Below are 26,229 nucleotides of genomic sequence, written 5' to 3'. Positions count from 1 at the left end.
GGGTCTGGCCTCAGTGACTTCATGTCTGGAGTGGAGAGCCTGGCATTGACTCTAAGAGGCCTGGGGGTGAGACACGGCCCTTTCCCCTTGGGGAGCTCCCAGTCTAATGGGATTCAGCCAACTTGCAAGATGCTCCTCTGCAAACTCACCACCAAACAAGAGCCACCATCCCTGCCCTCGAGACGTCCACCACCTGCCAGGGAGAAAGCGTCGTGGACCATCAATACTCGTAGAAGAGTTGGGACCCAACACCACCATATGATGAGTGTTCTAGATTCAAAGCCTTTTTCAAATTTTGTGCAAGTTATTTTGTTCTGCTGAGGAGATGCTGGACTTTTAAGAAAGAAATTCTTAAGAAGTCTTCTGATCTAAAGCAATCCAAAAAGAGATGAGATGGAGTGGAATAGGTGAGGGGAAACCTTCTTCTTTTAGGAAAAGCTACAGGGGCAAACTGGTACGGAAATTTTCTGCACCTAGTGAGTGTCTGCACCAGGGTTACATGCTCAGCAACCAGAAGCCCTCGGTAGTGGTGTTTTCCTTGTTTTCATCTTCTATGTTCAGAGAAAGAAAATAGAGTCTGAAAGGGAAGTTTTGAAAAAACCAATTAAGACTTTTTTCTTCAATGTTTGTAGCTGATGAAAATAATGAGGCAGACAGTAAAAGTTCCAAGAGATAAGTAAGCTTGGGGCACTGTGTCTTCAAATCTACCTAAGACTGAAGACAAACCAATAGGAAGGATTTTTTTTAATTAAAAAAGAATTTGATTTTATAAAAGAAAGTTAAGAATTGGTATAGACTTTCTGACAAAACCCATCTATGTCACCTTGGGCAGCTGAGCTGAGGTACTCCACCACTTGGGGGCAGCATGCCTAACTTGCCAGAAGTGTATATAATGAAGGCATTCTCTCTAGCATCATAACATAAAATGTCAGTATCCAATAGTTGCCCAAAAACATACACAACACCAATCACCAGTGAAGGGCACATGATAAGACCTAACCAATGACTGATGAAGAGAAAACTACAAGACATGCTGAAAATAATCATATGATAGGGAGGGAGAAACAGCCCAAATCTGGAACCCACCAACTGAAAAACACGTCCTGCCTACCCTATGCTAGGCTGTCCCTCCAGCATCTATATTCAGCGAGCTCCCTTATTTCCAACAGTCTAGTCAAAGGAATCTGAACTAAATTTAAATCATCCTCACTTCCTAGCATGAGTTCCAGAAAAACCTGAATTTACTGGGACTTATTTCATCTGACATGTTGAAGTTTACTTCATCAAGGTGGTACCAGAAATATCAGCTCCCTAAACAGCCTGCCGTTGGTGAGCCGCAAACTTCAGAAGCCTAAAAAAGAACATAAATGGCCCACCTAAGCTTTAAGACTCACTCAACATTGTGGCCCAGAGACAAACCCCAAGGAGGCCTCACTTTCTCGGAGGAAGGCAGGTAGGGACCTCAGTTCAGAGGAGCACAGATGAGGTTGGCAGCCACTTTGGGCCAAGCCAGGAACTGACCGCACAACCAGCCAAGGAGCGGAAACACACCCAGAGGCGAAACTGAAGACTCCCCAAGGGAAAAGAACAATTAAGTCTCTCTCGACTTCCTATCAGATCTGAACTTTAATGTGTGGTCCCTGTTAAGAGGCCTATTAGTTTAGGAAAGTAAAAAGAATCCTAATGTGGGAGACCCCAAAGGGCAGCCCCTTGTGACCAACCCGTTTACTCTCTTCAAATCCAGGATCAGGTTCAGGTGGATAACATATGGCCCTCAGTTAGGGTTTCTTGATGCTAGTGATAGCAGTATTTGCACAGTGGGGCAACGAGGAGCAAATAAACTTAAATCTGGAGAAACGTAAAGACTTGGAATTCTAAGGCAAGGCGTACTAGAAGCATAAATAGGGAAATTTGGAAAGTAATTTGACAACGTGTATCACCAGCCTTAAAAAAAATGTCCACGATTGCCACAAATCTATCCCACAGAAACCATCTAAAATGTACACAAAGGTTGATACACAAAGATGTTTCCTGAAAGTCATTTATAGCAGTGACATTCTGGAAATGACTTCTCCATCTAATGATAGGTTCATTAAAATATGGTGCATCCCAGGACATTTTTTAATGTTATGAAAATATTCTTATGGTATAATGCTAAGTGGAATAAAACAAGAAGCAAAATTAAATAAATGATACGATTCAATTCTGTTTTTAAAAAGCTCTAAAGAAAAAAGAGAGGAAGGGAAAATGTCAATATATTAATTGTTACTATCTCTGGAAGGCAGAGTTAGTGGAGTTTTTTTATTCTGTATACTTTTCTGCACTTATTTCTAAAATAAAGAAATATTTTTCTAATTAAAAAAGAAGCCAAGGCTTTCTCACACTTTTAGGCATATATATTCGTTCAGTCAGTATTTACCACGAGCCTGGTGGGTGTGACTGACCTCACTGCTATTCCTGCTGTTCCCACCAGCTCTAATCCTAACCTTAACCACCACCAAACCCTGACTTTGACAAAGCAGTGCTAGGGACAGCGAAGGACAACGTCTCTACTTTCAAGCAAGGCAAAGGAAAGAAACTGCTACTTGTCATTGGCCCCTTCTATGTGCCAAGTCCTGGGTCAGGCGCCTTCCATGTGTTCTCATGTAATCCTCACTACCATTGTGTTTGGTGATCTCTACGCCTATTTTACAGGTGAGGGAATTTGTCAGCAAGTGTGCACATTTCTCCTCCCAGAGGAAAGGGTTCTGGGATTCATTCTTCTTGGGCTGGAACCCCCTGCATAATTTGCAGGGTTAGCAGTTTTCCTCAAGCTCACCCTTTCCTTCACTGCTACTCCACATTCCACTCCCACCGAGCCAATGGCAATGCCCAAAGTTCCCTCTAAGGGTCACATTGAAGACGCATGTGAAGGAGAAGAAACACCCCCCTCTCCATCCGCATCAAAAATCCTTTATCCAATGCTGGGTCCTTGATTTATCACCTAACAGCGTTTACTGGTTCCTGGAATAACCAGGGCTGCTTCTCATAGTTACTTCATGGCCATATGGTTTCCGCCTCGGATTGTCCAGGTTATTGTTCTCCAGGGAATCACGAATGCTGGTCTCTGCATTTGAAGCATCACAGCTGGCTCTCCACAACACACACACACACACACGGCTGCTATTCACAGGTTCCCACCAGCCCCTCTGGCCCCACCAAGATTGTGCTGACACAGACACAGACCTGCCCAGTCCAGGATGGCACGGTCAAGGAAGTGAATCAACTTCAAAATGCATATCAGCTGACCACTAACTACGGCCAGAATTGTGCTTCTGAGGCCAGAGCAGGGCAGAAGATAGACCCAGGCAGGCGGCTGAGTGAAAGGAGCATCTGAACACCCAAAACACTGAACAGGACCACCATTCCTTGAATACACTAGACCACTCCCACCTGTCCAGGCTCCATGTTCAGGGTCCCTGCTACCAACAGTCTTTTACTCATCTCTTTAAATAGTTTCCATGGTCTTAAGTGCTTTTTTTTTCACCACAACTCTTGATGTCATTTGGTCACTAAAGCATACTTGACCATCATCCACAGATGAGCAGCATTTACATGTCTAAAACTGAACACAAATACCTGGGGAGGAGTCTCAGGCATCACCCCCACTACCATGTCCATTGTCCTGCACACCCACAGCCACCATCGCTGCCTCAGCCAGCAGAAGCACAGGTTTGAGGCAATCGCCTCCTGCATTTTCCCCCTGGAGCAACCTTCACATTTAGAATCCAAGAGAACCTTAGAGAAAGCAGGTTTGATGGACAGTTTGTCACTGCCCACCATCATTACATCCGTCTGCCCCTCATCTCCTTACCACCCTCTCCCATGGTCCTGTCCCAATCCAATCCTTAGCCTATCCTTCAGAGTCTACCTTCCTACTCTCTCCAAATCTGTCCCCTGCACTCTATCACCACTGCCTCCTTCCCTTTGGCCTCCTCATCTCTTCAGTGGATAAAACCTCAGGCTCTGGTGCTAGACCATCTGGCCCCAAATTATACTGACTGTGTGTCCACAGGCAAGTTACTTAACCTCTCTGAGCCTGTTTCCTCATATATAAAATGGGAATAAAAATACCCATCTCAAAGTGCTATGAGAAGTAAGTTATGCATGTGAAGTATCTATAACAGTGCAACAATGTAGGTTAAAGATAATAATAATAAGGGCTAGCATTTATTTATCACTTAATAAGTCATTCTAGAGGTTGGAAGCATTAAGTGTTTTTCCCCCCACTCAAAATCATGTTTGAAAATTCATCCATGTTGTTGCATATCACAGTAGTTCAAAAAAGCTAGTCAATGAAAACTACATACGGTAAGATTCCATTTTTATAAAGCTCAAAAACAAGCAAAACTAAACAATATATTGTTTATGAAAACATGTGGTAAACTATACCAAAAAAGCAAAAGAAAGATAACATGAAGCTCAGACTAGTGGCTATTTCTGGAGGAGGTAAGAGGGATCAGGACGACAAGGAACCACAGGTAGCTTCAAGAGCACAGGGGATTTCTGCTTCTGAAATTGGAGGATGGGCTCTCAGGTGTTCATTTTGTTATTATGCTTCATAACTTATATATACATTACATATATTCCTTAATATGTAGCAAGTATTACTATATATGTGTGAATAGATACTTATTATTATTAAGCTTCTTTAGCAGACAGACTAATAAGTACTGAGTGCCTGGGTGCTACAGAGAGACTGCTAGATAATTTCTTCACAACACCCTTGTGAGATGGACATTCTTTTCCCAAATTAAAAATCAGAATATTGGGGCCAGCCCAGTGGCACAGCAGGTAAGTTCACATGCTCCACTTTGGCAGCCCAGAGTTCGCCGGTTCGGATCCTGGGCGTGGACCTACATGCTGCTTGTCAAGCCATGCTGTCACAGGTGTCCAACATATAAAGTAGAAGAGGATGGGCACAGATGTTAGCTCAGGGCCAGTCTTCCTCAGCAAAACAGGAGGACTGGCAGCGGATGTTAGCTCAGGGCTAACCTTCCTCAAAAGAAAAAAAAAAATCAGAATATTGGAATCAGAAATGTTGAGTAATATGACCAAGGTTTCCGCCTGTGCCAAATATCTTCCATTTTCCCCTTCAAATCCATTCTCCATCTTCTCTCCTCTACCTGATGCCCTGGGAGGCTGACCCACATGGACCACATCAAAGGGCTCCCTGTCACCTGGCTTCAGTTGCATTCAGCCAGTAACAAAGAATGACGGGTCAGAGAATGCGAGGACAGTGAAGAGTATCAATTCCCCTTTCCCCACTTCACAGAATCACCATGAGTGGGTGGCATCTCTCTATCGAAGCCCACAGTTCCTGGCAGGCAGCCCTCTCACACAGCGCTCTCTCTCTAGATTCTAGGCACTGCTCCTCACCTGGCCCCTTCAGGGCTAGAAGTCGTAATGTCCCCCCTCCCTCTTGTTTCTAGCCCTGGGATACCTTGACAATCCAAACCTTGTCCGTTTCTGTGTTCTCTGCCCAAATCACTGTAAAATGTCCCTTCACTGAACTCTCCTCAGATGACCCAGGTTGAGCAGCCATGTGTTTCCTGACTAAGAAGTGTGACAGCTGAGATCTGAACCCCAGGGTCTTCTGTCTATCCCAAGATACCTCTCTTCCCATTGCCGTGAAGGTCTGCATGGCTCCAAGGCGGGTGATCACAACCATGGTAGTTACTACTGTACTTGTACGTGCCTTAGCAGCAGAGTGGAAACAGTCTGCTCTTCAGGACTTGTGTTATGCAGTTAACAAGAGGGACACTTACCTGATATTGCTCAGAAATTTGTACAGAATGTGGGAACTGTAATAGAAATTATAAACCCTCAATAAACAATCAGCAAAATAAGCTAAAAATGGATCTGGAAAGGTCTAAGTTTTAGGCTGATAGTCTCCTTGGTCATATTTTCTGGACCTTCCATCACAACTCCCTGTATCCGCCTTTAACTGATGATGCCAGAGCAAAGGGCAGGATGGCAACCACACATCTCAACAGGCCCTATGACGAAACTCATTCAGTGATGGCAGCTTGGGTCGCTAGGGCTCTCTCATGTGGAATGTAGTGGGAAGAAACCTTCCGGTTTTTACCTCCTTGTCTTTTAAGTGTCTTTCTGGCTCTCTCTGCTTATTTCTATTTTCTGGTCGTGCTGCACAAAGACAGTGCTGGCTATAAGCCCAATTTATCCCTTGCTGAAATAAGTAGAACAGGAGCAAATGTTACGAAATAATAAGCTGTGAATATGGGCACCTTGGTTTGATTGGCATCACAGAACGTCCCATCTTAATTTCCCATCATCTTTCCTCAACATGACACCTGTGTTCCTTGCCGGAGCTCTTAGCATCTCAGCAGCGCTGCTAAGAGCAGAGCTAGGTGGCAGATACATCAGGAGCTAACAACCGGTGCCCTTAGGAGCAGCAGAAATATAATCCTGACAAAGCAGGATACCAATAACAATGAAGAGGAGGAATTTAACGCAATAGAAGTAACCCAGGATTTCCTTACTAGATACTTAGAAATTCCTGTTTCAAGCACACGGTTGACTCCCAACAATCATAGTGGGTAGATTATCCACAGTGTGGGCTCTGCCTGGGCAACCGTTTACTTTCAGACTAGATTTTCTATCCTGTCTCTAAATTTCTAGGGACATTCATCAGCTGATGGTATCTGAGTATTTCTTTTCCACCCCTTTCATGCACAAGTAACTGCAAGCAGATAGCAGGCCAGAACAAAAAGCTAGATAAGTATAGGATGGATGACAGTCAGAAAAGGTGTAATACCAGAACTCACCAAGATCCCTATGCAGACCTTGTCTCATAGTAGGCACTCAATAAATATTTGTAGAATTGAGCAAATGGAGTTGTTAGGAAGTTGACTTAGAAGACTTATTTCAAGGTCTCTTCCCATCCTGATATTTTATGATTCCTCAGAAGAAGATGATAGAAAGCTTGGAGGAGATCCAACTCATCAAGAGCAAGGAAGGGAAGTCGGAAAGGACTCACCTCAGACTGAGATGGATCCGAAAAGAGTAACTAGGACTGTTCCAAACTGTTGCACCCCAGGATGATCCTTGGTCCCAGGTGATGCCCTCAAATTCCCACCCAGAGTCCAAGCAGACTAGAAAGCAGTTCTCTTAGGATTTAAGATGTAGACAAGATATGAAGTGAAATTCCAGGCCGTAAGCTGTTTAGGGAGTCTGAGAAAGGGAATGCATGTTTGTGGGGGTGGTAAGACTCTGTTTAGAGGTCCTGGATTTTATGATGTATATTTTTTCCAATATCATAAAAATACAGAATTCAGGGCAAGAGAGACTCTTAGAAATGATCTAATCCAGCCTCCAGCCCAGTGAAGGAATTCTTCCTACAACATTCCTAACAGAAGGTCATCCAGTCTCCAGCAACAGGAAGCTCACTTTCTCCAGAAGCAGCTGCATTACTGCTGGACAGTTCCCACATGGGCAGGTTCCTTCTTCAGTTCAGAGTCCTGATCTCTGTAACTTCTACCCATTGATGCAACAGAGACCATGTCTGTTCCTTCTCTTTGGGGCAGCTCTCCCAAAATCTGAAGTCAGGAATCACTTTTCTCCCATTTTTACTCTTGCCAACAAACATCCTTAGTTCCTTCATGCAGAGACATGATTTGTAGATCCCTCAATATACTACTCCCTTGACAATACTCTAACTGGCCAATATAGTGCTTAAAATGGGGCTGGCAGAGTTCAATGTTGCAGAGTTGAATGCAATGGTCCAGAAGTGGCCTGGCCTTCACAGAGGATAATGGGAATATTTCTTCCCATTCATTTCTAAATTATCACAACCATCTGTTTAATTGTCTATTCTAGAATGGTGCCAAAAATGGCCATCAAGCCAAATGGTTCCTTAGATTCTGGGATCCTCTTTCATCACTTACTAGTGCTTATTTGCTTGTCTTCTGCCAGCTGGTTCATCTCCTATGCTACCAGCACAGTCATTTATTGCACTGCCCTTTATGGTCACTGGTTTGGTGCTGAGTAGAGAAATATCCAGGTTTTCCCAAACTCTCTCAAAATGTCTGTTCCTGCTCACCATGAATCCTCAATCTAGCTGGCATATAGAGCCTCTAAATATCAGTTAAATAAACAGAGAATGAAGAAACGCTTGTCAAATGTCGCCTACAGGCCAGTCTGCAGAGCATACTCCACCTCCCACAGGAGCTGTCTTTTCAGCCTCCTGGGCCATGACCCAGGATAAATCATTTCTTCTCATCAGTATCATCAACCTAATCCAGCAATTCATTTTCACAGTTTCTTGCTAAGCAGAGGACTGGAAAATACTCTCTGACCCGCTGAGTTCTTCGGTTTCCTCCCCACCTTGCCCCACCCCCCACCCCGCCCGAGATTTATGGTCTTTAGAACAATTCTGTTCTAGGTTTTGTTTCCAAGAGTTGTCACGTGTGAACTTGTCGCCAACAGAATCAGGAAGTGATGGGTGGGCATGACTAGTTGGTAAACTCTGCAGCCTGCCAGGTATTCACACTCCTGATGAACACAGGCCCCTCTGGAGGGAGGCAGCAGGCATCCTAGAACAATTTTTCCAGTGAAGATGGCAGCGGGATTCTTTCCTCCCACCTGCCAGAACCTGTGAAGCACCTTCTCTGCTCTCAGGAGCACAGGATGCAGTGCTGTGACCACCCTCTGAGAGGCAGAGAGCCTGCATCTACTATATTCCTTCAATGATAATGAATTGTTTCTCGTTTTTCATGACCTTCCTCTCAGCCCCACTTGGGTTTCATTCCCCTTCACCCAACAGAAATCCTTTCCTTTTTAATTGCTTCCAATCTGTTTTGTCCCATCTTTGCTTAACAAGTCGGAATGCAGAAAAGCATTCTTCCAACTCTTTTACCTTCTATTCTAAAGAAAAAATTAGCATGCATTAGCTGCAGGCATGTGATAAACACACTGGAAAGGAAAATTTACCCTCCATATCTCCTGGGATCCCAATTTCTTTTGGCTCTAAGAGAACTGAGAGTCCATCATGGATCCCCATGAAAACTTTTCTTGTAAATTGCTTTAGAAAATGCCTGGTTTTATGCCTGTTAGCAGTGTACATAGGAAAGATGCTTTTAAAGCTGCTTTGCCCCTAGAAGGCTAAATTGCAAAATTACCTAGATCAATCATGGGTTGTTTAGTACACCTACTTGCCTCCAAGATGGAAGGAAATATTTCTTCTGTATAAAGACCTCTAGAAAAAAAAATCTCCTATTCTATTCTTTAGTCTAAAGTCTCATGCACAAAGTTTAGTTCTTCTTTGGATATAGCTCAAATCCCTTTTGTTGGAGCTTAAGACCTTTTATCATTTTTCTGGTCCCTGGTGGATATTATAAAGAAAAAATAGATATTATATGACATCTATTTGTTCCCAGGCTCTGCTTGGAGCTCTTCAGTGCTCCCCACTCCATTCAACATCCTTTTAAGCATTTGATGACTGTTCTGAAATCCCCTTTCCCACCTGCCCATCACCATCCACCAATCCCTTTACATTTGTCTCCCCTGTAGCTCTTTCAAATGCAGTGCTTGCCTCACTTGACATCTGCTTCAAGAATTCAATCAGCCCGTTCAAGAATTATCCAAGGTCTCCCAGCAAAGGCAGGGCTAAATATACAGCTCCTCTCTGTAGTTTACTAATCCTCCCACAAAATGCACAGAGGCAAGATGAAGGCACCACTTCTTACTTGCCACAACAAACACTTGACAGGCTCCAGCCCTACTAAGAGGTAAAGAACAGAGGCCCCATTGGCCAAGAGCGAGGATGAGCAGAGCACTGGGGCAGGAGTCAGGAGGGCTGAGTTCTGGGCTGAGCTCTGCCACTGACCCCCGGTAAGCAACTCCCGTCCCGCATCGACCCTGTTTCCTAAGCAGAACACAACACGCATTTGCCTAGATTTCTTCTCAGGGCTCTTCCGGCTCTCACATGCTACAATTCTCTGATTAGGCAAAGGCCTCTCCTCTCCGTCCTTGAAAGATATAGACCATGGCCTTGGCATGTCTCCCTCCACCAACCTCCACAGCCAGCACCGCACAGAAACACTCAGAAACCATGTTTCTCAACCTTTTTTTAATTATCATCTTCCTCTGCCCCAAAAGAGACTTTTTATACTTTTTTCCTTAATAATCTACCCAATGAAAATTTAATACTATGAATATACTGTATATATATGTTTATTTTCTATGTGTATGGCTGTGCTTAATACATAAGAGAGCAAGTCCTTTTGCTACCCTAAGAACCAATTTTCATCCCCCTTGTGGGCAATATTACCCCCTTTAAAAATGCATGACCTAGATTGAGCTGAGGGCTGCTTCTAGCTGAATGATACAAGTGGAGTTATTTACCCCAAACTCCAAAAGCCACAAACATATTCACAAGCCAGAGATTTTAAGAATATTCCATTGCACAAGCCAGAGGGGAATCAGCTGGAGTTCCCATTTCCCTAAGGTAAACAGCAGCTTCCCATCCCTCCTCCCCAGGCCACAGTGTCTCCTGTTTCAGGCCCTGTCCTAGTCCTCTTAGCCTGGGACCTTCATCTCTGCCCACAGTTCCCACTTACAGCTCCTACTCCATTCACATGAATCCCAGCAGTAACAATGGGAATGATGGGAATGAGGCAAACAATGTGTGATGATGTTCCAGGAATAATTAGAATCCACTCTGGCAGGGATGGATGCTCATTCCAATTCACTTACATCAGCCCAGCCCTCCCTCCCTCCCCTGCAGGACCATTCCCTTCCCCTTACCTTGGCACGCTGGCCAAATAGGTCACGAGTTTCCGCAGGTCTTCCTGTCTTATTCTATCATGATTGCTGCGAGCAGGGAAGGTCAGGATGGGTCCTCCTCGCTTATCCCGGCCCCCTGCAGTGAGGAAGAGGAGGGAGTTTAAGAAAATGAGCCAGAAAGTGTGCTGCAGAGGAAAAAGGATTTCATCTGAGTGTTGGATGAAACAGGCAGAAATATGGTGCCCAGAAAAATCCAGTTACTGCTTAAGACAAGGGCACAGGGTTTGGATGTGGGTAACGTGCGACCTCGGGCAAGTCTTTTGACTTCTCTGATGCCTCATCTGCAAAATGTAGATGAAAATAGTGATGACCACATTATAGGGTTGCTGCAAGGACCAATGAGTTGGTACACAGGGAAGCACTTTGAAAAGTAAAGCTCTCTACAAATGTGCGATGACAATGAAGGTGGTGTGACAGTTCTTACTGAGAAAACAAGCCATTGAAAGTGCTATAAGGTCTTTGGAAATTTAACCTCCAATTCACTTCTCTTTGCAGACCTCTGTGAGGTGGAAGAGCTCAGGATTAACTGACTGCCATGGTGAGAAGCCCTTAAAGCATCCATCCAGGACATCAATGCTGGGAGGTTCTAGATTCATAAAAAAGACATTAAGTGTTCTCTACACAGCCAAGGAGCCACCCCTGCCTGCCTGCCTGAGGTGCCACCTGTCACTCCTGCTAGAGGAGCACATGAATCTTCATCGGAAATAAGATGCTCAAGGTCTTAATCAGTGCAAATGCATATGTATATGGTATGATTACAAATGTTTTCTAAATATCATATAAAAAAAAGCTGGAAGGAGTTTACTGAAATGATGAACATTGTTGTTATTAGAAGGCTGGGATTTTACATGGTTGCTTTTCCTTCCTCTATTTTCCAAACTTTCTATTCACTATTTATTCTTTAATTTAAACATTTATTCAGTAATGGGTGCTATGATCAGAAAGCAGGACCCAGTTTCTCAGGAGAGTTAGACGGGGGCGAAGCTAAGGTGTAATAACTATGTCCTTACAGGCACTAGCTTTTACACAAAAACCTCTGTGTCATGATCACAGACTCCCCATCCCACGTGCATCTCAGGCAGCTGCCTGATATCCCCAGAGCAAGGACCACAAGGGGATCTAAAGCAAGAGGGAGGACGGGTTGGCATGGAAAGGAAGCTTAAAGCTCAGCCCTCGGAAGAAGGATATCTTCCAAGGAAAGGTGGAGCCCCCCAGGGCCCCCACCCAGGAGTGAGTTCATGAATGTTTCCCTCTGTTTGTGGGGTCCTGATGCCACACAGACAGAGAGGAGGCTCAACAAATAAAATCCAATCCACTCCAGGATAGTCCTGAGCAGGAAATAAGGAGAGTGCAAGGAGAAAAGGATCAAACAAGATCCAGGCCACGGAGAGATCTGGTCCTGAAAAAAAGATGTCTCAGCACCACCCCCCTTCCCCCAGCCCCATATCAGGGCAGATTTGTGTAGATATACCACAGAGTTGGTCCCAGGGCCCCCAGTTCCAGATCTTCCATACCACAGGTCCTGGTTCTTTGTACAGAAAACTACCCCCATTTCATCTGCCTTGCAAATGGTTTCCATCTCGCAACTGCCTTCCACATGAGGAAAAGGAAGCAGAAGGATTAAATGGAAGGTTCCCCAAGAGCAGGAGTTTCTCCCACACTCTCAACCTTCTCCTCCAACCTTGATCAACCCGAAGGATTGTCACTCTTGGGTGGTTTTAACCGCAGCTGTTGCGCTTCCACCTGACCTTCCATGGACACTTTCAGAGTAGAGCCATGGGAACAAGAGGGTCAAGGCTGGTCTAGTCAGGAAAGGCTAACTAAGGAGTCTAGAGACCTGTTGACATTGTCCCTTCTGAGCTAGAGCCAATGCTACCCTTGGAGACAGGAGTTTCATAATCATGGCTGGGGAAGGTTCCAGATGGCAGGGGAGGGGGAATAAGGAGAGAAGGCCTGGAGAAGTGCAAACTTCTTCCCTCAGGAAGCATGGATAAGGAGTCAAGAGGGGGCAGGAGGATCAAGCCAGGTATTTTCAGAAAGAAGAGAACCTTGTAAGATTGTAGGAAGAAGAGGAGGAACAAGCATAGAGGAAGAGAATCATTATTCTGGAAAGAGTAGGGACGATGGATGAAGCAAGGCCTCAGAGTAGGCACACAGGGAGGGGTCTTGCCCCTTTCTCTGAAGCGGGCTGACAGAACTCAAAGAGGGAGAAGGAAAGAGATAAATTATGGAGAGGGAGTTCAGCCTGCCTGAGGACATTGTTCTTTAGGTGAAATAGGAAATAAGACCACCTGTCCAGGATCGGGGCAGGCTTGAGGTGCTGGGAGAGAGGAGAAGTGGGCCATCACTGGCCAGCATCCCTAAAGAATGAACAGCAGGACTGTGTATGCTGCAGGCTTAAGGGAAGGTGGCAGGGTACTGGGGCATAATGCGAGCTCTACTGAAAGGTCTGGCCGTAGTGTCCATGCTAGGCTCTAACTTGAGTGAAGGCAGAATAGAGCTAACACATGGAGTAAGTGGGGAGGCCCCAGTGAGGGTAGGAAATGTCCTGCTGGATAATGAGTTCTCAGAGAAGAGGGAACAGCATATGTTTTGTTCATCTGATATCCATCCTCTCCCAACTCATAGTGGAACAGAAGAAAGGGTCAAAGGTAAGAGGCTAAGGCCACAGTCAGACATATCAAGCCTCAAGGTCTTGGATGTACACGACCAGGGTAGGATGGTGGAAGACTTTGGTGCCAAGGAGGCTGAGCGGCATGATGAAACTGTAGGATGTGATCAATAATTGACATGGTTGCTGAAATTACAGAGGGCAAAAGCAGAAATGAAAGAATGAGAACCCCCCGCCCAAGTCAATGTATGATGGATGTGGATCCCAGAGGGTAGGAGACAAAAGTAATTAAGTTTTTAAAAGGTAATAGAGATGGTAGCAGTATCTTCAAAGTCCCATTACCTTAATCATCAAATATCTGCTGTTTGCCTACTCATGCAAGGTTTCCGTGCTAGGAGCTATAGGATAGGAATGTCGAGTATAAAGAGGGAGGGGATGGCTGGATGTTCTAGAAATGGTGATGATCACCTTCCATGGAGGCAGGGCGGGACAGGGCTGGAGGAGGGAATGCAGAAAGGAGGGAGAGTCAGGGCTTCCCTGATTGAGCTGGAGGAGGAACAGTGCTCACAATTTTCAGAGGCACTCAGGCTCCCCTCAGGGCGGTTTGGGAAGGTGGAGAGGACAAGAGAAGCACATCAAGTAAGAATCATACCACAAGTCTGGTCTGTGTAACAACGCTTCCGCAAGACGTTAATGGACTCAGTGATTGTTTTAAGGGCATGAGGCTATTCTGTAGTTTGGGAGATGCTGCCGTGTGTTTGATGGACGCGTGCTTTGATGAACGTGGCAGATCTCCAAGAAGGGGCTCTAACATGTAGCATTTCCCAAACTTATTTGAGAGTAAAACCCCCTTCCCTTTTTTGAGAATCATCTCATGGGACTGTTGTTCTATGCAGCACACTTTGAGCGAGGTAGGTCCAGGGTACAAAAGATCCTGCGGCAGCGGCATGGAGCTCTCCTGGGAGCCATGGAGAACGATGTTGGTGGAGACAAAGAGGCAGAGAGGGACATCGAGGTGGGGCCAAAAGGAGGGTATGGGTGCACATGAAGATAACAGGGGTGGAACGGGCCCTGCACAAGAACGTTGGATAAAGGACAGGGGGTGCTCTGCGTGGGAGGTATATGTGCACAAAGGAAGCCAGAGAGGGGGCAAAGGGGAGCCCACAGGTTGTGAAAACAGAGCAAGACAGGGCAAGGCTGTCATGGCCACAGATCCTGTCACACACACGTGCACACGCCCACATGCAGAAGCTGCTGGGCTGCCAGATCATTCCAAATGTGCGTTCCCATGGCAGCATGGCTTTCCTTTCCTCTGGCCACGCTGGGGGCACTCCAGGGACGGCAGGCACAACAACAGTTAGTTTCTGTGCCCACCACCTTCCTTGCAGGGCTTTCTTCTCAGAAAGCAATGCAACGGCTACACTGCATTATTTAATTCTGGGTTTCTTTATTTTGTCTTATTCTTGTGTTTTGTCTTTTAAAAGCCTTTTCAGTTTGTTTTCTGTTTTCGTTTTTTTTTTTTTTTTTTGATGCAGACAGTCATCCCCCTGGCACCCTCAGTGTCCTTCTCAGACACGAAAGGACAATGTTCCCTAAGCCCAGGAGCTCCTGCACCACATGCTGATGAATAAGACTTACCCCAGGCGGCTCGGCCCACATCAGCACGTGGGAGTGAGCTGCACACCCCAGCCCCTTGGTCCTGCTCTAGGAAGCTTCGACCTCCTTCACGGATGATTAACTGCCTTCTTAGCACATTGCTTCTATGTGCTCCCTTAGGACAAACCTCTACACTTGGGAAGGTCTTTTCTAGGGCTGGCTGGGCCCTGCCCCAGGGCTCCAACTGAACTCACACGGGAAAAAATAAATCATGGACAATCAAGCAAGGGTCCCCGTGTCAGAGTGTACCATATCTGCACTCACATGCCCCGAACTGATACAGAAGAGGATGGCGCTCAGAGGCTATGCATTAAAACCAAGAAGGCCTCCTGGAGGAGGCAAAGTGGGACTTGGGAAGGAAAAGAAGGTGTGGGGAGGGTGCTGCAGGCAGAGGAAGCTCAGGCATGAGAGAAATGGGAGGACTAGCAGGATACCTAAGAAAGGACATCAGGTTACTAAGGCTCAGCGCCACAGAGAAGGAGAGGGTAAAGCCATGACGGGGCTCCCCTTGGGAGGAGAGAGTAAACAGTAGAGGGCTGTGGGTCAGGTCCTCGGGCCAGGCTGAGGGCAGCCGCAGAAGTCAGAGGCCTGGTGCTGCCCAGGGGCCCCAAGACATCTACATAAGGTCTACCGACACACTCAGCAGGCACTCAGATGCGAGTTTACAAAGCCTTTGGAGGTGTGTTGCCAGCACCTCTCCCCACACTGAAATCGCTGCCACGGGGTCCTGCCAAGGGCTTGTTTGGCCTGCACTCAACATCTTTACTGACGGGCTCCCTACCTAATAAGACGCACAAGCACCTGACACCAGTGGGACCTCCCAATCACTCTCATCTAACAGCAACGACAACAACAAAACACTAGCATTACTTCTACTACTACTACTAACAATAATATGGAATGCACTTGGTACCTTACAAGGTTTACACACTCCCATCACATACTCTGCCCTCACCTCCCATCCTCACTCTCTGAACCAGCCATCCCTCACCTTCCCTCTGGTCAGGCAGAAGACACTGCTGCTTGGTTTCTCCGTCCTCATACCCCCTCCTCTCTCTCTCTTCTCTCCCTTTTGGCTGTCACCCATCAGCCAGGCCAGTGGTACCTGTGGAGTGAACTCTGTGCTGTGGGACTGTACTGGCTTTTTCCCTGTGATTCCACTGCTACTCCTCGTAGACCAGAACCATCCAGAAACAAAGGTTCAGTCCTCAAGGAACAAGCGGTGGGATGTGTTCCTTTAAGTGTGATCCTTGGCTCCTCACATTACCAACAGACTCTGATCCAGGAGGCCTATGGTGGAGCCCCAGAACTGGTGCTCAGAGGGATACTGGTGCGCCTAGGGCTTGGCTTCGATTACATCAGGGGTCACCAAACTTTTTCCTAAAGAGCCAGATAGCAAATATTTTAGGCCTGTGGCCATCTGGTCTCTGCTGGATCTACTCAACTCTGCTGTTGCAGTGAGAAAGCAGCCAGTGACCCCAACTGTGGTAGGTGAATCATGGCCCCCAAACATGTCAGGTCCCAATCCCTGGGACCTGTAACTGTGACTTACTTGCAAAAAGAGTCTTTGCAGATGTGACTAAGTTAAGGATCTTGAGATGGGGAGATTATTCTGGGTTATATGAGTGGGCCCTAAATGCAGTCACAGGTATCCTTATAAGAAGGAGGCAGAGGGAGATTTGACACAGACAGAAGAACAGAAGACAATGTGACCACAGAGGCAGAGATGGGAGTGATGCAGCCACAAGCCAAGGAATGCTGGCAGCCACCAGCAGCCGGAAGAGGCAAAGAACAAATTCTCCCCTAGAGCCTCTGGACATAGGACAGCCCTGCTGGCACCTTGAGTTCAGCCCAGTGACTGATTTTGGACTTCTGGCCTCCAGAACCGTGAGAGATCAAATTTCTCTTGTTGTGAGCCACCAGGTTTGTGGTAACTTGTTACAGCAGCAATAGGAAACTAATATACCATACAACAAATGCACAGGCCTGTGTTCCAATAAAATTTTATTTCTAAAATAGAAGGCTGGCCACTGATTCAGACATTAAAAGGTCCAGGTGCACAAGACAGATTGGAAAGAAAAGTCAGAAATAAATATTTGGAAGTCATTATTCAGAAAAATAAATAAATAGATACACTCACTCACTCGAGTTCCCTTTGCCAGGAAGGAGAGATGAGGAGGAGCCAGAAAAAATTTCAATCTCCTGCCCATGACTCACTCAGAGATGAACCCAAACAAAACCTCTAGGAATGTGTGAAGTGGATAGACTCCTCCAACTGGAGCATCTCCCATAGGGACCTCAGTGGCTCCTGCCGGGCACGACAGGCCTGGGAGGGTGGGGTGTTTGAGGTGTAGGTGTGTAGGGGGTGTGAGGTGTGGACACCTACCTGTGGTTATAAACGTCCTCTAGAACACCCAGCTGGGACCAGAGCTCTCCCTTCTTTCTGCCTGCCTCTGGAGAAAGGAAGCAGCTGCTCCCAGTGTCACTTCCCCTCCCCACCCCCCCTACAAAGAAGTGAGCGCCCGCATGCATGCATGCGCACACGCTTCTCTAGGTCCATTACAGAGGAAAGTTCTAGAGAAACTCACCAGACACGAAGGCCACTTTTTCCTTTAGGATGGGAAGGACATCAGAAGCTTTCAAACCATCATTCCGAAAAGATCCTATGGGACAATAAAACAGAAGGAATCAGGGTAAAAGACACCAGATGCCTGAATCCCACTCTCAGCCTCCCAATCCCGTAATGGGACAGAAAGTTCCGCCTACCTCCCAGCTGAATGGAACAGGAGAGGGCCCACAACAGAAAGGACACTCCCACATGACACCAGGCCACAGGGTGATCAAGGGTGTGGCCCTCTGACTCCTCCCCAGGAGAGGACAGTCCAAGTTACCCCCCACCACATAGACAAAGTTCCATGCCCTGGAGACAACAGCTATAGCCTTGTTGTTCGAAGAGAAGGGCTTTTAAAAAACCACTGTTGTACCTCTAGTGCCGAGACAGTGTCTGGTACACAGTAAGCACTCAGTAAACATCTTCTGAACAGGTTAATTAATATCAAGATGGACCACAATGTCCTAAATAATTCTTTTTGCCTTTCCTTTACAAGGCGTTGTGGCTCTTAGTCTTCATTTTACAAATGGGAAAGTAAACCACAAAAATCCCCAAGTGGTAAGCAGAGTTGAATGCAATACCCTTCTCCATCCTTCTTCCTTCTCCCCCTCAATGTCACCATCACCAGTCCACCACAGACAGGAGGTGCGAGGACACCAACCTCCTGGGAAGGACAAGTACTCCTTTCTTCAGCAGCTCATTCTCTGCCTAAATCTTGCTGCTCAGTGGGAAAACCCTTTCTGGGGTCTAGTTGAGTTCCTGTTAGTGGGTTGGAGGCAGAGGCCTGGGGCTGACAGAGGATGAAAAATAACAATGTCCCTGGAGAAACAGTAGCCTCAAAGGACAACCCAGCCCAGTGTGAGATGTGTGGGAAAGGAGGACCCAGCTTACACACACACACACAAAACCCCAGGCCAGCCCACTGTGCCCCTATCATTTAACCAGAGAACTCAACAAGGACTCTCAGGGAGAGCCAGCCCACGCTCAGAGCCCTACGAGCTGTAACTGGAATCTGCTGTGGGTCACCACCAGGGACATGGCACAGATGGACCCCAGAAGAGATCCGGTTCTGTATCAGCTCAGTGAGACAGAACCAGGGACCACAGACTCCCCCACTGCTGCCTTTCTCCACTTGGCTTACTCCCTTTTGGTCCCAACCTGACAATCTACAGAGGGGAGAAACGTGCAGGACCCTCCCACTCAGGGCTGTGACAATCTCTAAACACTGAGTGTCTCAAGAGACCTACTCGGGAATTCTGGCAACAACCCAGGGTTAAGACCACACTCAACCAAAGAGGAGGAGAGATGTGTCCCCAGAATGCCAGTTTCCACAGTCAGAGGTCATATTCTAACCCCACACAAATTTCCAAAGTGTCTCTGACCATTTCACCTTCTTCTTTTTCATTTTTCACTAAATGAAGACAGTGAGCCTTTTTATTCATCAGTTGCTTCTCTTTACAAGCTGACCCACAGTACCTGATGCTGCAGTAACCAGCACAAGTCTCACTTTGAGAGGACTGTGGGCAATAGAAGAAAAAAAATAATGCCATAAAAAACAAAGCTCTAACTATAAGCATTGTTTTGTACATTCTATCCTTAGTTTCTACATTTGATCTTACGCTCTGATCTTATCTTCCAACACAGAAAAACTGATAAATCTCACTAGTAGAAACTAATTAGGATCAATATAAATTATTATAGAATTTACAAATAGATACATAGGGTATTTTTCACCCTCATGCAATAAGGAGACGGTTCAGCTTCGTTGGCAAGGAAGAGTCCTATCAGGCTTTCGCAACTAGACAAGGATCATCTTTAATTAACACATAAATTGTTTGTGTAGAATGATGCTTCTGCATCAAAACAGCTTATTTGCATATGTGAAATGTGTCTTTCTATACGTCAGTTTTAAAACATTCTCCTCTACATCACTACATGCATGATTAATTTCTATAGAAAAAAATTTTAACAAGAAAAGTTAAACTTCAGTCGTCTTCTTCCAGATTATTTACAAGTTCAAAAACAGCAAGGCCCAAACTAATGAGATTTTACTGTATAACAAGAATCCATAACCCTCTTCTCCCCTAAATTCCTGTCCTGTATTTCCCACTGCTCTTCTCTCCTCCCCTACTGTGTTAAAGGAGACAAGATGGCTCTAATTCCACATAGTTCCCAGACACTAAGGAAGAGTTCGGAATTTGCTGTAACAGAAGCAAAAGGTCCCCCATCAGATACTCTCCTCGGTCACCCATGGAGAGAGGGAGGGAGCTCCGAGTCTCATCCTTCACACCCCCTCATGCCCCACCTCTTCCTTCTCCCCTCCAGACTCCAGGACCCGAGAGAAGGGGAGCAGCTTGTTCACGGAGCTTGTAGTCATTGGCTTGAGTCAATGTCAATATCTTGGCTTGGGCTGGTCTAAGATTTCTAGGGCTTTCTCTTCCCAGACCAGAGTCTTCTCTCATCCAGTTCAGACCACAGCTGAGCTATCTCCCAGGTTGAGTGCCCACGGTAAGAAAACCTCAAGTGTTCAGATTTACAAAATCCTTAACTAGGGGATAATCATTTCCAAAAACAACAAGATTTTCACATTGTAAAAGGATTTGCTCCAGAGTCTCTTCAAATAAAAGTTGCCTTTAGTGGTTTGAATTAGTTTTTCATTTGCCAAAAATTGAATTACAGATAACTTTTCGACTATATATGTATTATGTAAAGCCAAGTAGAGCTAAACTAATTAGCCCAGCAGCTCGGAAGTTGGCGACCTTGCATAGAAAATCTATTTGTACTGGCTGAAGATCCTTATGTATCAATTCCCCCAGGGTCCTTGTGAAACCAGCTGTCGGAATCTATAATGAAGGGGAAGTTCATTGAACGCTAACTCAAACCGGACCAATGAAATAGCAACATGTTTTCACTATCAGGTTCATGTCTGGGCAGACTCATAGTAAATGTTCAATAAATATTTGATGAAAGAATAAATAAATGACTGAAGTGTTAACCCTTCCTAAAGTGACTTGCACAAGGTCAGTGGCCTCATCTGTCACAGCAAGAGCTGGTGATCTGAGTAGATGATCTCCAGAGCACCATGCACGTCTAATATTCTGAGATTTTTAAAAATCTTTTCCTCATATTTATTGGCCTTTAAGATCCTCACATTATCAGATAGCATGCTTTGAAAGGAAGTATTAGGGAGAAATTCCCTAACAAGATTCAGTGCACTTTGGGAAGACAAAATAACTCTTCCTGGCCTCCCATTCTTTCCAGGAATCAGTTTAGGGATTCGGATGCTCAGGACACGTCACCCCATTTTGCAGACAGCCCAAGTTACCCAAATGAAAGCCTAGTGATGGAAGACCTTCTGTGAAGCAAACACACCTTGAAGCAGGCAGACTCCAACCGCAACTGCTGTCTCCACGATACAAGGTATATTTGATAGCACTATTAGACTATAAACTCTAGACCAATCGTAGACCAGCTTCCCCTTTTAAAAGAAAAGGCTGTTGAAACAGCAGGCTCCTTGCTACCTCTAAAGACAGCCTGAGAAGAAATAAAAGCATCTGTGCCCTTGGAGTCACTGCAAGGGAAAAAGAACCAGAGGGCACCCTCATGGACCTGACCCAACCTGAGTGCTGTGCTTTCTCTTAAGGACAAAGGCATGTTCAGTGTTAAATGCCACCCCATTCGTGTCCTGCTGCTGCCAGAATTACAAGCCTGCTGTTCCGTTAATTAGCAAAGTTGAAATGCTCTGCATCTATTAGGGAAGTAAAAATTACCACCACCATCTCCCCAGGATCTCCACTTGGGTCTTCTCCAAGCTCCACTTTTGCCTCCTCCTCACTCCAAGTATGTTACGCTTACATTGCTGCTGCCTGCTCCTCTTCACATTTTCCTAGTCACCATGTCCCATGCTGGAAAATGCCAATCATCCTCACTCTGGCTCTCAGCCTCTGTGTGGCCCCAGGTCACCATGGCAGGACTGCCCCTGTGTCACAGGCCCTGCCCATGGCTTTGTGGCTCCCCCAGGGCAGGTGGGTGCCTTGTGATCCATGCTAATCTCCTTCAGAAAGCAATCCTGATTTCAATAAGCGAAGAAAGAAACAACTAAGTGTTGAGCATTTAGAGGTGCAAGCTGCCAGGGTACCCGTGGATTGCTCTTTATTTCCTTTTGGTTCTCAGTCACACCCCCTTAATTTGCACTTATTTAGAAGTTACTGTGTAAATATTCTAATGTTGCTTCAAGTGTGCCTGAACCTGTTTCACCACTGAGATGGCAAACTTCCCAACACTTAGGTCTCTGCCTCTCTTTCCTCTCCATCCCTGTGGTGTTCAGCGTGGGAGCTTCACTCAAAGTGGCACTGAATCACTGACTGACCTGCTGCACAAAAGAGGTTTCACTTACAAATGAGAGCCCCAAGAGGTCACTAGGAAGAACCTCAACTGGATGTAATTTGGACAGTTTCCTATTCCCAGAGTCATTCATCCACCAATTCTGTTTTTTTTTTTTTTTTTTGAGGAAGATTAGCCCTGAGCTAACTACTGCCAGTCCTCCTCTTTTTGCTGAGGAAGCCTAGCCCTGAGCTAACATCTGTGCCCATCTTTCTCTACTTTATATGTGGGATGCCTACCACAGCATGGCGTGCCAAGTGGTGCCATGTCTGCACCCGGGATCCGAACCAGCGAACCCCAGGCTGCCGAGAAGCAGAACGCCACCGGGCCAGCCCCCGTCCACAAATTCTTTACCAAGCACCTATTATGTGCTAGGCTGCATGTTAGGCTTTGGTGATATTTAGACAAATAAGAAATGGACCCTGCTCTCCAGGGGGCTTCCAGGCAGAGATAGAAAGGTGTGCAGCTAGGACAATGAGCCGTCACCAGAGGTAGAATATGACCTGTATGGAATGCAAGGAGCTCAAAGCAATGGCTTCCCAAAGGTGAGTCCTAAAGCCTTGCTACTCAAAGTAATAAGCATCATCTACCAGCTAGAATCTTGCTAAGAATGCAGAATCTCAGGCCCCACCTCAGACCTTCAGAATCAGAATCTGCATTTAATAAGAAACCCAGGTGATTCATATGTACATTATGTTTGGGGGAGTGCTATATTCCAAAGTGTGTCTTTCTATTCCAGAAGGGCCTGAGAGCCAGAGATAGATGAAAGCATCCTTTAGCCTAGTCTAAACAGAGCCTCTAAAGTCTAATCTGGTGCTGCTTGTCACCCCTCCCATCTCTACCATGGGAAGACCCCTCTCCACTGCCCAGGGATTCCAGAGATTCAGCCATACCCTTGTAACCCATCACTCAAATTCAGCTCTGGAATCAAAAGGCTATCCAAGAGATGGATAACTTCCTGGTCCAGAGCATTGAGACTGGACCATGTGTTGTTTTTTGGCAGCAGGAATGTTTATGAATAATACCTGCCCAAACTGCTCAGAATTTTGGCAGCTTAAACCACTCTCTCATGCATCAAATATTTTAATTTCACAACAAATCTTCCTTGCGACTCCAACCCTCGGAGCCCTGACTTCTCTAACTACTCTCAGTACCATAAATACTGTCACTGGTCATACTGATAGACCAAGAGAAGGCCTGAGATGACCCTAGAGGACAGAGGAGCTGGTCAATTTATGCCTCTTTATCGCACCTGCCCTTCCACACCCAGGGACAAAGCCCTGAACATTGGGCAATATAGGACAAGAAACAGGAAGGAGAGGTGCCTCCACTCTAGGGAGTTCCACATCTAATGAGAACACAGTGCTCATCTCAGGCAATTCTCTCCCTTGGAGGGGAGATCCAATTTCTGCCCTCTGAGAGTTTCCAGCCTAATAAAATACGTAGTGCCCACTTCCCCTGACATAAGAAAGCTACCAGATTCTGTGTAAAAAAAAGTGAGATTCTGAGGTTCTGATCAAGACCTTCTCATCCTGCCCCCAACCTGGCTGTCCTGTATCCCCTCCACCCCAATATGGTGCCAAGATCCCCTGAAATGGCACAGAAACCTGGGAGGTATCCTAGACTCCTCCCACTCCTACACCCCAAATATCGATCCAGTAACTTGGTTCTGCTGATTCTACCTCTTAAATGTCTCTCTCACTCATCCTCTCCTCTGTGCAGTGTCCCTGATCTCCCGTCAAGTTGAGCTGTCCCTGACTGCACCTTGTTCTCCATCCCTCCTGAAAGGCATCTCTGTGTTTTCATTCTCCTCCCCATTAACTGATCCTGATGCCCTGAATCATGTCTTACTTGTTCTACCCCAGCATGGAGCACAGTGCCTGTCATCCAAAGGGGACTCAAGAAATGCTGGACTGAACCTGAGCATGCACAGGTTCTAAGAAGAGAGAGAGTAAGGGTGGTGAGTTGGAGGCGATTCATCAGGGTGGCTCCCCAGAGGAGGTGATCTTTGAACCAGGTTTTGAATAAGGGAAGGGCCATGGAGAGAGCATGCAGAGAGGAGGAGGCAAGCAAGGCGACTGCCACAGATGGAGAGAGCTTACTGGCTGAACAGAGAAGCAGGGTTAGGGAGCGATGATGGAAGGAGGGTATGGAGGAGGTGGGCGGACTGCAGGCTCTCACCCTGACCTCCCATCTCCATAGGGCAGGCTCGTGGGAAGGCATCAGTAAAGATGTGGTGCCAGTGCCTGCGGAAGCTTAAAGTGGTGGGACTGTGCCACAGCAAGGGCCAGAGCTGGGTGGCATCCAGCTGGTCCCAGGAGAGCTGGACCAAGCAGGCTCTGACGCCAACATCCATGTCACATTTTATCTTCAAGGAGATGGGGAGGATGGGACACATGGCCCCTGCTGAGGTGGGTGGTGGAATATAGGGGCAGTAGGCACTGGAACTTTGTCTCTTTTGATCTTCTCCCTAAATTCCTAGCGAGGCAGGAAGAATGTTTGTCTGTGAGGTACCTCTTGGGAACCTGCCAAGCCAGTAGCAGATGGGGAGTTTTGTAAGACCCCATGAAGATGCAATGTGGAACTGAATCATAAAGGTAAGAGACTTAAGGACATGGTCCCTCCTGTGTAGGAACAACTAGATGGGCAAAGCCCTTGGGGGAAGACACTGTCATGCATCTGGAGATGGGAGGGAACCTATCAGTGGGTAGAGGCAATGACCTTCATTCCCCTCAGTCCTGTATTAACAGAAGAGGAGAATGGGTGGCAGGAAAGAGAGGAACGAGGCTGAGAGCTAGAGATAAAGAGCTGGAGAGAAAGACACACATACAGATGGAGGTGAATGTCTTGTCTCCTCTTCACAGATGCTAATGAGCGATTGCGGAAACTGCCTGTTGGAAAACTCCTCCAGCAGCTATAAATATGTTCCTTGGAGCTCTCATTAAAACAACTGCCACTGAGGCAGGAAGTGTGTGCTGCAAGGAAGGAATAAATCTGGCAGAGGAGGAGACTGGGCAGCTTTGTGTCAGCAACAGAAGACAGCGCAGTGTGGAGATCCACCTGCCTCTCCCCAACCTGGGGATCCATCCGCCCACACTGAGGCCAGGTCCCCGCAGCTGTCCCTCACCGCTGACACCTGCAAATGTCAAACCAGCCCCAGCAGCATCCTCCTTCCCTCCTTGAGGGGTAGCCACGGAGGAGGGATGATGTGGCAGAGTTCTCCTCCTCCCTGGCACCGGGCCACAGGACTTCTAAGAGAAAAACATTCAGGAGTCTCAGCTGACCTGATTTCAATGCAAAAGGAGAGGAAAAAGAAAAACAAGGGCTCTTCTTTTGGCAATCGCTAAATACTAAGCTTTTCCAAGCAAACTGACGAGGCCTCATGCAACGTAAGGCAGTGGTCAGGGACTTGAGATGGCAGCCAGATTGGGCAGCCTTTACACTAGGGGAAGCAACGTCTACCTTCTCTCAACTCTGACGTGCACTGGAACATCACTCCTCACAAGAACCACTTTCTGCCCTGTGCTATAGTGAGCTGTGTGCCTCCCCCAGAGTGCCTTCCCTAACTCCTCCCGCATCCTAGGTTGGGCTGGCTCCTCCTTCCCCGCAGATCGGCAGATCGCAGGGCAGGCACCTCGCTGTCATGCCATCTCCACTGCTGCATCCGGATCCCTCTCTAGACTCTAAGCTCCTGAAGACAGGGGCTGGGTGCTTATCTCCATATCTCCAGTGCCTGGAACACACCTGGTGCTTAATGAACGACCCCAGGACCGAGTCTTGTTCATCCACAGTGCCAAGGTGCCTTCTACACAAAAGGAGATTAACAGCTGCTATGCCTCTTCCTCCCCTGGTCCCTCTCTGTCCCTATTTCTACCCCCATCTCCATCTTTCTCTCTCTCATGCTTCCACAAGAACTCTAATTGTGGCTAATTTCAATATTAACTTTCTAAAGTCAATATCAGATATAAAGCCCTGGCTAATGGGCTACTTTTGAAGAGCAGAAATTTGTAACACTTACCATTGCTAAATTAGCTTCATTAAAGATCACTAATAACTAGCACTTTAAACATGTGGGTAACACCTCTCTAAGCCCAGCTAATGAGCAAACCGTTCCTGTTTATTC

At 46.5% G+C, this 26,229-nt stretch overlaps 1 protein-coding gene across 36 annotated transcripts in view; it reads right to left on the bottom strand.

Moving 5' to 3' along the window:
• The window catches only part of KALRN (kalirin RhoGEF kinase), a 637,850-nt gene that overhangs the window by 438,346 nt on the left and 173,275 nt on the right, over positions 1–26,229 (bottom strand). For all 36 annotated transcript variants that reach the window (XR_011503193.1, XM_014866840.3, XM_044771457.2 and 33 more), the window contains exons 2-3: positions 17,701–17,775; positions 10,807–10,921 (exon numbers count right to left, since the gene is read on the bottom strand). Coding sequence is in view for 35 of the 36 variants with exons in the window: in XM_014866840.3 (XP_014722326.1) it covers positions 10,807–10,921; positions 17,701–17,775 (190 nt within the window). In the remaining variant the exon portion in view is untranslated. The remainder of the gene's footprint in view (positions 1–10,806; positions 10,922–17,700; positions 17,776–26,229) is intronic.

This window comes from Equus asinus, chromosome 5, assembly GCF_041296235.1.
Source record: "Equus asinus isolate D_3611 breed Donkey chromosome 5, EquAss-T2T_v2, whole genome shotgun sequence".
NCBI lineage: Eukaryota > Metazoa > Chordata > Mammalia > Perissodactyla > Equidae > Equus > Equus asinus.
This window is presented reverse-complemented; position numbering and strand designations above follow the sequence as displayed.